The sequence below is a fragment of the Artibeus jamaicensis genome, unplaced genomic scaffold, assembly GCF_021234435.1.
Source record: "Artibeus jamaicensis isolate MK-2021 breed Jamaican fruit bat unplaced genomic scaffold, CSHL_Jam_final contig_391, whole genome shotgun sequence".
NCBI lineage: Eukaryota > Metazoa > Chordata > Mammalia > Chiroptera > Phyllostomidae > Artibeus > Artibeus jamaicensis.
The window spans coordinates 10,467,957-10,482,693 of record NW_026521814.1 but is presented as its reverse complement, the minus strand read 5'-3'; the positions used below and the strand labels follow the sequence as shown (position 1 = coordinate 10,482,693).

At 38.5% G+C, this 14,737-nt stretch overlaps 1 protein-coding gene across 2 annotated transcripts in view; it reads right to left on the bottom strand.

Moving 5' to 3' along the window:
* Nucleotides 1–4,992: 4,992 nt before the first annotated feature.
* PDK1 (pyruvate dehydrogenase kinase 1) overlaps nt 4,993–14,737 on the bottom strand; it is a 35,349-nt gene continuing 25,604 nt past the window's right edge. For both annotated transcript variants that reach the window (XM_037151280.2, XM_037151279.2), the window contains exons 9-11: nt 13,907–14,017; nt 10,156–10,269; nt 4,993–8,172 (exon numbers count right to left, since the gene is read on the bottom strand). In XM_037151280.2, coding sequence (XP_037007175.1) covers nt 8,032–8,172; nt 10,156–10,269; nt 13,907–14,017 — 366 coding nt within the window. In that variant the 3' untranslated portion in view covers nt 4,993–8,031. The remainder of the gene's footprint in view (nt 8,173–10,155; nt 10,270–13,906; nt 14,018–14,737) is intronic.

Genomic DNA, 14,737 nt, shown 5'->3' with positions numbered 1-14,737 from the left:
GCCTTCAGGCTCCACTTCAGCTTTCTCACCGACTCGTCCAGAGGAACCTGTCCCTCAGTGACTGAGCTTGTGGAGGGACTGGCCACTTCAGGGTCGGCGGCTGTCCCTGCCTCATACTGTTCCCTCCCCAAGTCACTTCCCAATTGTATTCTAGTTACTTGTCAATACATCTGCCCTTCAGCACTAACTCTGTCACAGCATCTGCCTCACAGATTACCAAAGTGACACAACTTTTATGTAGCAAGGGCTTTTAACTAAGACATTAGCTGGCAGCATTTGTTTTTACTGACACGCATATATAGCATGTAAATGGCTAATGTCTACTACAGGGGAAAACTATTGGCAAATCTTTCCATCCACCCTGGATTGGTAGGATAGTGAGTGACTGAACCTACGTGAGCATAAAAGTGTTCCCATCATACAAGACCTTGAATTTGAAAAATTGATCAATAGCTTGAATATGCTTTACATTTAAAATAAAAATGTACCTGCAGCATTAGTGTTAAAAAACCTCATGACACCATTAGTTTATAATACTGATACTAATGGATATCATTTACTGAGTCCTCACTATATGGTGGGAAATGTGCTAAGCATCTTGCATAGATTATTTATTCCACTTAGTTCTAGAGGCCCATGTCTAAACGACGTTAATTCATGATTTAGTTAATTGCTCTTAAGAGTTTCAGCTTTAGCCAAGAAGTACATTAGCACTGCATCTGGAAATTGATATCCTGGCTATATAATTAATGTATTCATTCAAATGTTAATGTATAACAGACCTTGGGAATAGAAAGGTTAGGATGCTCATTAGCTTAATTCTGTAAAGTATATATATATATATATATATATATATATATATATATATATATATATCATAGGAATAATTATGAACTCTTCATCTACATGATTTAAGTAGAAAAATACTATTTTCTCTATGCAAAAAAATCACATTTTTAAATGTGGGTTGGAAAATTATGATACAATAAATCTGTTTGAGATACCATTTCCACCCATGTATTTCTTTTAAAATCGGACTCCTTTCACAAAATTAGATATGAAAAGCATTACCCTTATACAGGGGACTGTCAAGGAAGGCAAAGTTGCCCGAGAGTGGAGACAATACTATCACATTTCCAAGTGGGGACCCCTGGCTATTTTAGATGGGGCTGGATTTTGTCAGACGTTTTTCCAGACCAACTGATACTATCATTTTTTTATATTAGCCTCTTTATATGGTGGATCACATTGATTTATACTTGAATATTGAACTGGCCTTGCATATATTATGTAAATTCCACTTGATTATGGTATATACTTATTATACATTGTTGGATTGTTTCTTAAAAATTTTTGAGATTTTGCATCTAAATTCTTAAAAGATATTGGCCTGCAGTTTCAGGGGTGGGGGTTTAGTAGTTTTTGTCTAGTTTTGGTATCAGAGAAACACTGGTTTTATAAAATGAGTTAGAATATGTGACTTTATCTCCTGTTTTCTGGAAGAGATTATGTTAAATTGACATTAATTTCCTTAAATGTTTGGTAGACATTTCCAGTGAAAATATCTAGGCCTGGAGACTCTTTTTTAGAAGCTTTAAAATAACAGTTCGATTTCTTTAACTGTTTCTTTAAGGGACTAATCGGATTATCTAGTTCATTCTGGTTGAGTTTGGGTGTTTCTTGGTTTTCCTCCTGGCTGTTTTGGAGGGAGAGAGGAAAACGTTCAATGAGAGGGTCATACACTACAAAGCTCTTACTATTAATCTCCGAAGTTTATAGAGTGTAAAGTGTTTTATACTCAGGAATCAACTATTGACTTGTTAATCATTAATCTAAACCATTGCGGAATGCAATCTTGAGGGGTTTGTTTTTCCTTCTTCCAACCTAAATCTATTCGTTCCATTTTCAGATTGAAAGTAAATGATTCCATTTTCATGCTACCAAAACCCCAAGATCCTAACAAGTTTTACTTGGAGTCATAAATGGGGTCTAGAAAATAAAAACCTTCCTCAGTAAACTACTGGAATAATACTTTAAATGTGTTTTTATGTTTACAGCTACACTGGTTAGGGGTACTAAGGAAGACAGAAATTACGTATTTCAAATAGGAGATTTAGTGCAAGAAATTGATTATACAGATGGTAGAAAACAAAGATTAGGAAGGAAATTGTGAAGTATTCCAAAGATTAATAATTGCAGGAAAATAATTTCTCAGTCCCATCCAGGGCTGCAGAACAAAGGGGAAGACATGTTACAAAAACCTAGGTCCCACCAGGAGCACAGGTGGCTGGTGCTGGGACCCCCGAGGTGTTGTGTGGCTGGTGTTCAGGGGGCTGAGGGGGCACTGGGGGCTGGCACTGTGACGCCTAAACACACCAGACACCAACTTATCTGTCAGCTGATAACTACAGAACAAGAGGGACAACTAATCGGTGACAGAGTAACCCATTTCAGAGATGACAAATCAAGAAGAGCCACTTTTGAATAGACATAAACCTGAAATAATATATTATACAATTGAAAGCAAAGATATAGATGGAGAAGAGATAATTCAGCTGGAAAGTTACAAATTGAAAGTGAATGCCTATGGCGACTTGCACTCCTCATTGGGAGACTACAGGTTTAGCACGTTGGTGGAATGGGTGATTCAGTTTACTTTCGGAACAATATTGCAAGTAGAAACAGCAGGATATATCACACCTTCCAATGATGAACATTTAAGAAAACGCATATAGCCATTTTATACACCTGGTATCCAGAAACATTTCCTTTTGTTTCTCTGAATTGTTTGGAAGACTTTCTTCAGAGTGGTCTTTGTTTTATAGAGTGCAGTGGCCAGCCCACGGCGGAACACTGTAAACTGTACTAAGTCAAATTCACGTCACTTAGAATGTTTCTGAAAAAAGTGAGAGAAGACATAAAATCTTATTTCCTTTAGAATAAATAAAATTGCAGATTGTGTTTAATATGAGACTTAACAGGAAGAAGGCCAGATGTTTGCACAGAAGAGCAGGACCAGCTGCCTTTTGCCTTGTTAAAGGCTCTTGACCATGGTGCCGCCATGTTCCCCCTTCTAAGAAAAAGCAGAGAATCTTGCATTTAACTGTGTTCAGTTTTCACTTAAGAATCATTTTCTGGAAGCTCTGCATGTATTTGGATGGCATTACACAGAATACCTCTGTAACTTTCTCTTTGAACTGAAACCAGGTGCTGCTGTTTGCTGACTGGAAATTAAGTGCATTCAGTGTGTTATCTCAAAAGCAACTATTATTAATGGTATTCCTTTAGAAAACTTCGGTCTGAAACAAGAAAATGTTTAGTTTTTTGCTTATTATAATTAAGTCACAATAACCTCCTATGATTTTGGACTGACATGTTTTTTCATTATAGAAATTCAAAAAGATACCATTTAATGTGGTTTATGAAAATGTCAATTATCTAGGAGCCTCCAAATTTTCTAACTAAAAATAGAATCCAATCAACTGAGTGAGTCTTAAATGATACAGGGAAAGAGAAATTCAATTATATGACCTAGGGAAGCCATCTGAGTATGCTGCTTCTCTTTTTGTCTAAAAGTCAAACACTAAAAGTCCCAGTGTTTGAACCCCATAATGGAAGACATGTAAGTACAAAAGTAATTAGGCAAAATTACTGTGGCCTTTTATGTTTGAGTTAAATGTAAAAATGTCCTGGCCTCCCAAACTGTTTCCTAAAGGAGTTTTTCACCATTTTTAATTTGTTATAAACAGATGTCAACATTTCAACTCACAACTACAAAGTGTCTGACAATAGTAATGTGCTGACTATAGAAAGTATGCTTCTAAACTCTCAGAAAGCAATTCCTGAATGAAGACAACACTCAAATGTAAGTTTCTCTGGTTTATCTTACTGGAATAAAAGTTGTGTTATGTTTGCTCAAAAATCTCTAACTTAACCAAGTACAAAATAGTGGTCCTATTCTTCAACATAGAACAACTTTTCCAAAGCAAGAGAAAAAGATTAAAGTTTTGTAGCAAAAACTGGCAGTATTGTTTCTTGCTGTTAAAAGCCTATGGTTAGTGATGGCTAAAGAAACATGAAGACTAGAAAAAAGTGGGCACTTTAATGTACAATTCTTTCCAAATGTATAAATGGAACAAAAGGTGCAGTTCTTTAAAAATGCCAGAAATAAGCAAACAAGTGATGTGTTCTTTGTTGACACACATAAATCCTTCACACCGTGTTATAGCATTTTTTCAAGTGCATTGGGCTACACTATAAGAAAGTTAATTATTGGGGCCAGCAGTTAAATAAATATGATTTAACAGTTCCTCCAGCAAAAGCCGTTTTTGCGAATGAGCCACCTCAATCCTAATCACTCATCTGTTAAAATGTCACATTCATATCACAGCATTGAAGACATAAACTGAAATTAGGTGACTGATTTCTGGCTTCCTCTCTGATTAGCTATTCACAAGGCCAAGAGGGTCCATAACACTAAAAGTTTGTATCCCCATTTCTTTACCTGCGATGTTCTGTTCTGGGACTTGTCTTTAACAATGAAGGGATGTGTGGTCCTATCCCATCAATCAGAGGAATTTAAATCTGACTTTCAGCTGGTACAAGTAGAGGAGTACTGCTCATTAAATTAGGACCTTTTCTACAATTACTTATATTGTGAAAAGTTATTCAAAGAACACTTAAATATAACCTTCTAAGAATCATACAACAGATCTTCATTGATGCAATTGGTCATGTGTGTCTGGATAATGAAAATTTAGGATGATTCAAACCATACAAACTCTCCCTCTGGCTCTCTTCATTAGAATAATACACGTTGGAAATCTAAATTCCAAACACTTCCTCTACTGATCGTGAGATGTAGTGCAAGCCACCTACCGCCAACTTTTTGAATGTTTAGAGTGTTGACCCTTGATGATGCAAGACTTTCATTTAAAAGACATAATTATATTTCCAAAACCTAAATTGCCCCAATTCAATCTTTGAAATGAGTTGATTTATGTTTTCAGTTTATTGCCATTCACAAAATATTTTATAAAATAATATGGTAGACTTCAACATCATAACATAAAAAACTTCACAGTGCAAGAAAGTGATTGCTATTGAATAGGACGATCTCTAAAGCCAGCCAGTATTTTAAGTATAGTGCAGAATATTTTTGCAATTCCTCCTAAAAAATGTTGGCATGTTCATTAAATGCCCAGGTTATAAAAATCATGTAATATTAATTATTATCCTTCAGTATACTTTTATATCTACATAGCATCACATTAAATGCTGGTGGGTAAAAGAATGTAGAAATCTAAAAATAATTCAGGTTTTAATGATTTAAAACCAACTAGCAAAACTCTTTCCCCCAAATATTTTTGTATGTAATTTCCTGTCCATTACCACAATGACAAGGTAAAAGAGTCATTATACCTTAAAAAGAAGCTAAAGCAAAATATTTCACTTTTCCTGTAAAACATAATTTCTTAACCCTTAAATAAAGAAGGAAAACTTTAAATTTGGGGGTAGGGGTAGTCTTTCATAAGTAAAAAACATCCATTATGTCAGTTGTACAAATGTTTCATTTAGGAAAGTGGATATTTTGATTTCAAACGATTCCAAAATATTACAAGAGTAGTATTTATTTTTTTTCCTGAGGTCCTGGGAGCAACGGTGTGGCAGTGAGCAAGGCTCCCAGGTACAACAAGCACCACCTTCCTCCGCCCGTTTGAACTACTTTTTTGCTTCCCCTAATCAGACTCCAGCAGAGGCGCCCACGCAGCCGCAGTAGAGGCTCGACCAAAACGGCGGAGGGATCTCAGGTGAGGTGCATTCCCGTAGAAAGTCGGCGGGGCCTGGTGGGGAGGGCGAGGGCTCTGGACCGTGTTAGAACCTGAACCGAATCGGTGGTGTGGCAGTGGTCGCCTCCTTCCCCAACCCCCAATGCTGCTGGCCACAGGTGCCCAGAACTTGACGAGCCTGTCTTGTCAAAGCCACCGCTGACCTCCACGACAGAAAATCGTACTTAAAAATTAAAAGACTGTAACACACTGAATAAAATAACGAATTAGCATATCCTATCGTTTTTCACCAAATCCATAGTAAAAGAATAGGTTAGGTAAAAGATCTGTTTCCAACATTTGGTTATTTTAGCTAAAAGCCCCGGTGCAAACCACCCACTCCGAATCTCGGATCATTATCTCTCAAATCAGGGTTAGACTAATTGCCCTCCAACATCCCTCCCAATTTACAAATGTACATATAATTATTAAGTTTATGTAATCCTTTTGAGAATGAGGTGTTTCAACTCAACGTATTTTCCAGATAAAGACTCCCCCCCCCGTTTAAGTACTAAAGCTGTTCTTCAACATTTAAACTCTTACTGATAAAATTTATTTTCAATGTATTTCCCTGCCACCTTAAAAGATGAGGGACAACTAAACTCCTAACTTCCCAGGGTCCCCAAGTGGCGGCTGGTGGAGGGACCAGCAGAACAGCCCGGGGTACGGCTCCACCCTGCGCAGCTCTGGGCCACACCCCTCACCTCCACCCAGGGGCGGTACCACCTGCACAGCCTCTGTTCTAAAGCCCAACAGAGTTACCATAATGTGTTACACCAAAGTATCTGTAGACGAAATGCAAAAGATTTCTGTGATAAGCCCAAATTGACTTTTTTCTGATAACAAAGTCTAGATGTTTCTTTTAAAACGTTTGTTCTTTGTCAAGATGTGCATTTATGGTTCTGATCCTTCTGGTTTGTACTGTACTCCAGTAGTTTTGTCCCCTGCTTCAAATTATGCTTCTAATGGCAACAGACTTGAGACTCAGAGGGTGTCTCCTGGAGTCTAAAAGACTGACCTTTGGATAGGTATAAACCAAAACCTAAAGATTTCTGTTACTTGAGTAAATGTGGTAGTATCATTACTCACTTTAGAATCGTTCCTGCTCTGACTGGAGCTCAGCCTGTACAGCAAAAGGTTGTGGGTTCGATTCCCCATCCGGGCACACACCTAGGTTGCAGGTTAGATTCCCCAGTCAGAATGCGTGTGGGAGGCAACTGACAGCTGTTTCTCCCTCACATCAGTGTTTTGTTTTTCCTCTCTACCTCTCTTTCTAAAAATCAGTAAACACATCCTTGAGTGAAGATAAAAAAAAAAAAAAGAATGTTTATCTAACTAGGTAATGCATCAGACTCACGTAGGAGCGGTTAAGTGAATCTAATTCAGCATGTCTGGAGTAGGGCCCAGAAAAGCTCTGTTTCTCAAAAGCTCTCCCAGGTAATCTCAACAATTGATAGTTCAGTATTGGGGACTCACTGGTTTGCTCACAATTTCTTTTCTAGAATGTTGGCAGCTGCTAGTTTGTTTTAGCACAAAAGTTTCTCCTTACATTAATTGCAAGCACAAAATAGACTGCCCATGACCTAGGCTTAGATCCACAGGGAACTAGTCATTATAACCCTTTGCAATAAAATTTTAAGATGACAAGTTAACTTCAGAGCTAAGACAATGCATGTGTAGAAGCTTTAAGGAGGCTGGTTCCATGCTCACAGGACAACTGTTTCTGATTTACTTGTATTTAGTCACTGGTAAAATTGAAGAGCGTCTTACTACAGTTGCCACTACTAAGTAAAGGATGGCAGAACTCCACCAAATAACAGAAAAAACGGTTAACTAGCTAATCGGTATTATTAAGAAAATGTTTCCAGCAGACATAAAAGTATTTTACAAAACCACACAGCTTCCTATAGAAACCCTAAGACTTACTACACTCTTCTGAAGTCTACCATAAAGGGAAAAGTTGACCAAAAGTACAGTTGTTTAAAAATATGTTTGATTAGCTGTGAAAATATAAGTGTCCAATAGGTACAATTTCATTCTTTTGGAGGTTTAATTGGCATAAAATAGAATTCACTTTCCATTTATTCTACCCAAATAGTTGTGAAAGGGGCACATGAAGTACTTGGTATAATGTAGTTCTCCACACCATCCCTTCCAATGTAACCAAAAGCCGCACTCGGACTTCCTAGGCTCCCACGTGTGCCTAGGCACTGCGGAACGTTGTCATGTCTTTTGGTTCTTTGCTGGGGACACACCAGTCATCAGCCTCGTGGTTGGCGTTGTAATGCTTCCAGGCAGCTTTGTTATACACTGGGAGTCTTTCTACCGATTCTGTTGATAGAGCCTGAAAGAAAAGCAGGACCTAAGTCTGGCATGTTTTTAGAATCCATTATTTAAGATTTAAGAAAACATACAGTGGCAAAAGGTTACTACAAATTAAACAGTACCTTACTGGCTTTGTATTTTATTAATCATAACACCATCTCCGTACATTTTTAAACAGTGTACATATTGGAAACGCATTGACTGAGTCTATGGCCCTGCCTGGAGTGCGTGCTGACCGAGTGTGCTGCCCGGATGCCACGGGACTGAAATTTTACACAAGCACAACACATGCTTCTTATGAAGCATGACCCAGAACAGAAGCTGATTAATTTAAAAAGTCCTATAAGTATAAAAGCATAAAAAGTTGACATATGTACCTTAATATATGTAATGGTACAATCATTTAATGAACTCTATTTTAATTATTTATTAGGATGAATACTATTTTTTCAGTCACTGTATTTTTAAAAACTCAATATAATATTACTATCAATATATATAAAACTATGTCTAAGGCATCTCAGCTTTTGCATGAGCCACTTTTGGCCCTGGGTTTGATCCTGTGTCTTTTCTACTGCCCTCAAAGCCAATTTCAATGGTAGCATATGTGTCTGCAGCATGCATAATTTCATGTTTCCAACACATTACTGTTAATTCACTCTTCTATTTTACCTTCCTGTAAATCATTGGAACTTGAAATAAAATAAACTCTTTATCTTCTTCAAGGTGGGATATTTAAGTAGAATTTCAACCTTAAGTCATAGGCATTTCCCAAGATGTAGAAAATATTGAACTATATTTTCATTTTGATAATGCTAAAGAAGATATTTGATGTTGGTGATTTTAATGATTCTGAAAGACTTCCTGTCATTTACTTTTTCCAAAATGGAACCAAAAAAACCTTTCACCTATATATTCTCTTTAAATATGCCAGAACTGCCAGCACCTCTTGATCTATACGGACTGGATCAAAGATGTTACATTTAGTGATAAAAAATATTGCCTTCATGTTGCCCTTTTTAAGTTCCTTAAGATTGAGATGGTTAAAAAGAAAAAAAGAACTATGATCTTGAAAGAACTTAACCTTTTCAGATAAATTTATTTTTTCCAAAAGTCTTCAGCATTTCCTATAAAATGGTTGCCATCTAGTGGCCAGAACAGGAAACTATCATCGCTAAATAATTAGGTATCAACAGATGAACCAGTCCAATGGATTGATGGGGTTCAGTGCTCTCTATCCCTGTAAAATACACTAATTTCTTCATAAACACATGGAACACCCAAGACAAGTTGGCTCGGTGCTTCTCCTCCCACCTGGTGGCTTACCAAGAGTCACCTGTGCTTGTTCCAAAATCTGTTTATGCAATTACATCTGTTATTATAAGTACATAATTTAATAGAGTGTAACTTACACAAAATGCCAAAAAAAGGAGGGAGGATTCTTTGAAAACTAAGATGAATATTTTGGAAAAAGTCATGAAGGAAAGTCACATAAAAATTGATATCAAATCAAAGTCAGAATATACCTGTAAAGGACTGCATAAAAATAGAAAAGGATTATGCACTTGGTTGTTTCTTTGTTTAAAGACACCAAGAAAAGAATTGTAAGTACAGCTTCTGCAAGGAAGATAACTGAAATTTCAATCTGTAGAACCAAAGAAAAGCCCTGGGCAGTACATCAAAAGACTGATGGATCAATGTCCGCTCATGTGCCTCATGTTAAAATTAAATTTGTAAGACATGAATCTTTTTATGAGTCCCCACTTTAATCCAACTTTTTCTATTAATAACCATAATTCTGATCATTACAGAGAAGAGCATTTCTTCTCCCAAAGTCAAGGAGATAATCTGTCCCCCCCAAAAATGAGGTCCTATGTAAAAAAACCATACACTTCTATTTTGATAGCCTGAGGTAGAAGAAGTTTTCGTTATAGTTAAATATTGGCATCTTTTCTTCTTAGGGAAAGAAGTCTCATTCACTCGAGAAAACTACAGTTGCCACCTTAATGTAGACCACTGCGTCTGTTCCGTAGCCCTCCAGTGAATACAGCTTCAGGTCTCCTTGGAAGTACTGTGCGTACAGGCGGGAGATGGGCAGTCCATAGCCAAAACCAGCCTGTGGTGTGAGGAAAACGAAATTCCGTTCAGAAGATAACTGACATTTCAACCCGTAGAACCGAAGAAAAGGCCTGGGCAGTACATCGAAAGACTGATGGATCCATGTCCACTTATGTGCTTCGTGTTAAATTTGTAAGACATAAAAGTTTTTATGAGGCCCCAATTTAACCCAACTTTTTTCTATTAATAACCATAGTTCTGATCATTATAGAGAAGCGTTTCTTTGAAATACTTATCTAATGAAAATAGACGCTGCTGAGTATTCCAGGGCTGTTGGTGCTTGTATCCAGGAAACCCGCTAATACTGTGATCACTGGACCCTAGCTGAGAACTACATTACATGGCTCCCCTCCGGTCATTTAGAAGTCTTCATTTTTCTACTATGAAATGACTTGAGAGGTCTGGAAAAGCACACTGCTTTGCTTCACTGGCCTGCCCTAGAGTATCCCAATAGTGCTTTGGGCAGCATCACATAAAACATGTTCTCTTTTGGGAGCAAGAGTAGAAAAAGCCTTGTCACAGCCTAACAGATATATCTCCTGATTTCGTTCCCTGAATTTCCAGTCTGTGTTATGAACCTGGAGAGATCTGTAACAGCTCTACCTTCTTAATCCTCACTTACAGGTCACTCCTCTGCTTAAAATTTTTCAAAGCACAGCTCCACCCCCCCACCCACTGACTTGAAATAAAAACCCAAGCTTGTAAAAGGAGCTTCAAGACCTGATAAGATCAGGTCTCTGCCTCCCACTTTCCAGTTCAGCTGAACTTAAAGCTCCTGCTCTTAAGTTCTTCGAACATATGCTATGTTTTTTTTACTTCTGTGTCTTCATTCATCCTGTACCCAGTATCCAGAATGACCTTATTTACTGGAATAAACCCTACCAATCCTTTAATACAAAGCAAAATTTAGATAAATGTAAAAATCATTTTTATCACCAAATGAGTGTTCAGTGACATTCTGTATAACACTTTAGTTAAGAGCTAATGTGGATTTGAGAATCAAAGTGCTATTAACAAATCCAGGCTCTGATTATAATTATCTCCACCAATTATTGGATTTTTCTAACCACAGCTTCTGTTCACCCCTTCAAACTGACCATCCTCCACATTTCTCCTTCCTCTGGGAGGCTGAGCTGAATGGCTGACAACGGATTCCCACACCCTCTGTTTCCAGTGGGTCCAGCCAATGGGAAACCCATAGGAGTTCAGAGGGAGTCAGGTCAAGAGTATTCACTCCCCTGCAGGCTGAGGTTGCTTCCCTTGTTACTAAGTAGCTGCTTTGCAACCTTCCCCTTTTGTGGGTTCTGCCGGCTGCTCCCTTTGATTCTGGGTGGCGGCGGTCAGCTTCACTCCTGCTAGCCCTGGATCCCCTGTACTATCCCTAATCATAGCTCCGTAATTTGTCTCTTTGTAAATAAGCCATTCTTAATTATCATAAGTTGAATGTGCTGTCTCTTTTTTGTTGGGACCCTGACTAACATATATATTAATTAGTTCCCAAAATGGACCCAAGGAAACAGCACATCCCAAGGAGGCTCAGGATGGCATGGCCTGATCTGCTTCATCACAGCCTCTCCCTCAACCACACGTGTGGACTCGTGGAGCTCCCCCTACAGATAATTTAGAGAAGGCAAATGGCCTGACACCCAGTGGATCTACACAGGATGCCAGCACCAGCCAGCAATGGACTGCCCTTTCACTACAGCCTCTCTCAGGACAGAAGTAAATCCTACTCATGGGCAGAACCTCAGGTGCAGCACCTACATGGACTCACAGGTGGCAAACAGGCTGGCTGGCTGGTCAGGGACTTGGAGAAAACAAATTGGATAGCTGATGGGAAGGAGCTCTGAAAGACAGAAATGGGGATGGTCCTCTCTGAGTGGGCTCACAGCGTGAAGATGTTCCGCCCATGTAGATGCCCAGCAGAGGCAACCACGTGGAGGAAGCTCTGAGCAGTCAGGCAGACAAGACAACCACTGCCTGCAGTTGCCAGGCGGTCTGTCTCCAGCTGCCCCAGTGTTTGCTTACTGGGTCCACTTACACGGTGGTCCTGACATCAGGAGGGAGACTCTGAAAGAAGCTTCACAACTGTCTTCCCCTCAATGAAGCTATGCAGACATGCAGGGAAGCTTGTGCCATGTTAAGTCTCCTGTTTTCCTAGAAATTCACACAAATTGTAGCCCAGGCTGGTATAGCTCAGTGGATCGAGCACCAGCCTGAGAACCAAAAGGTTTCTGGTTTGATTCCCAGTCAGGGCACATGCCTGCACTGTGGGCCAGGTCCCTGGCTGGGGGTCTGTCTCTGAGAGGCAACCGACTGATGTATCTCCTGCACATGGATGTTTCTTTCCTTCTCTTTCTCCGTTCCTTTCCCCTCTCTAAAAGTAAATAAATAAAATCTTTTTTAAAAATTCACATAAATTTTGCCTCCTAAACAACAAACACTTACTGACTTTGTGACAAGCACTATGAAAGGTATTTTTACACAGAGTAAAAGTCAGCCTGTACAATAACTCGATTTTTAAAGTTGGAGAAACTGCGGTATTAGAAGGTCCCTAATTTTCCCAAAGCTACTCAGATAAAATGTGGTTAAGTCAAGAATGGAACCACACAGTATGGATCGAGTCTAGACTAGTATGCTATGCCCTCTCCACAGAAATTCTATGATATATTTTACTCCAAAAGCTGTGTATCCCTTTTCTCCCCTTATTCCTAGAGCAAAGTTAGAATCCATGAAGATACACATGTTTATTATTTGACCTTGTCTGCCCCTCAGCACACGGATGCCTACCCCAGGCACCAAATGTCTACACTGGAGAAACTTACCACTATATTAATCATTTAAAAAGTTTTGTAAGACATGAATCATATTATACTTGTTGCTACAGAATTTGTGCTACGTAACAGATACAACTATCAGAACGAAGTCCTTCCAGTAACTTCCAAGAGTCTAAAATAGATCCATCTTATGCTGTGATATCATGTTACCACAGAACTCCACTGCATATGCCAGAGAAGATTCCAAACCTGGAAAAACAGTTCTTCCAAAATTACAGGCCAGAGACTTGGCAAAGCACTTTTCTGGGGGATGGAGAACAAGGATGGGGTCGATTCAAGAACTACTCTTATTAAACCCCAAAACAGCTATTAGGATGAATAAATAATACCAAGACAATTATAATCTGGCCATTTTCAGGTTGGTGATCAAATTGATCAGATCTCTAGTCTTATTTCTGGGTCGAGAATGTGAGATTTTTCTGTTATTCATACTTGAGAGGCAAAAAATCAACACTGAAGACTAAATCAGTGTTGATAAGATACCAGTAAAACTGCTAATTTAGTCTTTACATAAAAATAGTAGGTCAAAAAGAAGTTTCCCACATGAAAACTACTGACATGTGACTATCAGGCTTGGCAAAAAGACCTCTAAAACAATACTCTTTGTGTTGTGCTCTTCAACCAAATGAAAAAATAACCAAGTGCTATTTTAATTTAGAGGAAATTTTTCCCTAATAGCTTCCCTTCTTCCTTGTGGTGTACCCTACACAATGGCTTAATTGATTTATTTGGTAACCAATTTGTTGGGGTTTTCTGGCAACTCACAAAAACACACTTCATTATTTCTTTGTCACATACCAGGGGCACTGCGCGGGACGTCTCGACCCGAGGCCGGGGTGCCGTAGAGTACATGTAATTGAAGAGTCTGTCAATTTTCCTCAAAGGAACACCACCTCCTCGGTCGCTCATCTAAGAGGAGAAAGAATCATGCACTCTGACCAAGTCCCATGAACAGCAAAATACCCACACGCACTCAGTGTCACAGCCTAACTGCTGGCTGGAGAGTACGGCTTTTCAAAACAAGCACCACGCCATGGAAGTTGCCAGTGTAAACACTTCCCTCACTGCTGGACTTAGCTCACCTCACACATAATATATAATAAACTCCATCATGATACAAATTCAATGTGGTGGCTTAGTGTATGGACTGAAGTCATACTAACACTGCAGTATTGCACAGAATGAGGCATAAACTAAGCCTATCTTGAATGTAAGCATACATTTATTATTTCTTTATGGTAGGCAGTTTGACAACCAGATGAAAAATGCACAAACCCTCTGACCTGACAATGTTTATCCTAAAAAAAAAAATCAGAAGACTATGCAAAGAATGTATAAAAATATCCATCACAGTAGTGCAGAGAATAGCTAAAACTGGATTACAACCTAGAGGACTATCTGAGTAAACTAATGAACATTCTAAAATAGAATACTATTTAGCCATTTAATATTATCTACACCTACATTGGCATAAGAGATATTCACAAAATCTTGTTAAAGAGAGAAAAGTTATGAAGAATTTGTTATATTCTAATTTTATAAAAGTTAAATTGTAAAGTCTGTAATGATATATTTTAGTCTACAGAATTATGAGCTGTTTTCTTCTTTTGGGTTTTTAGTTCCTGAATT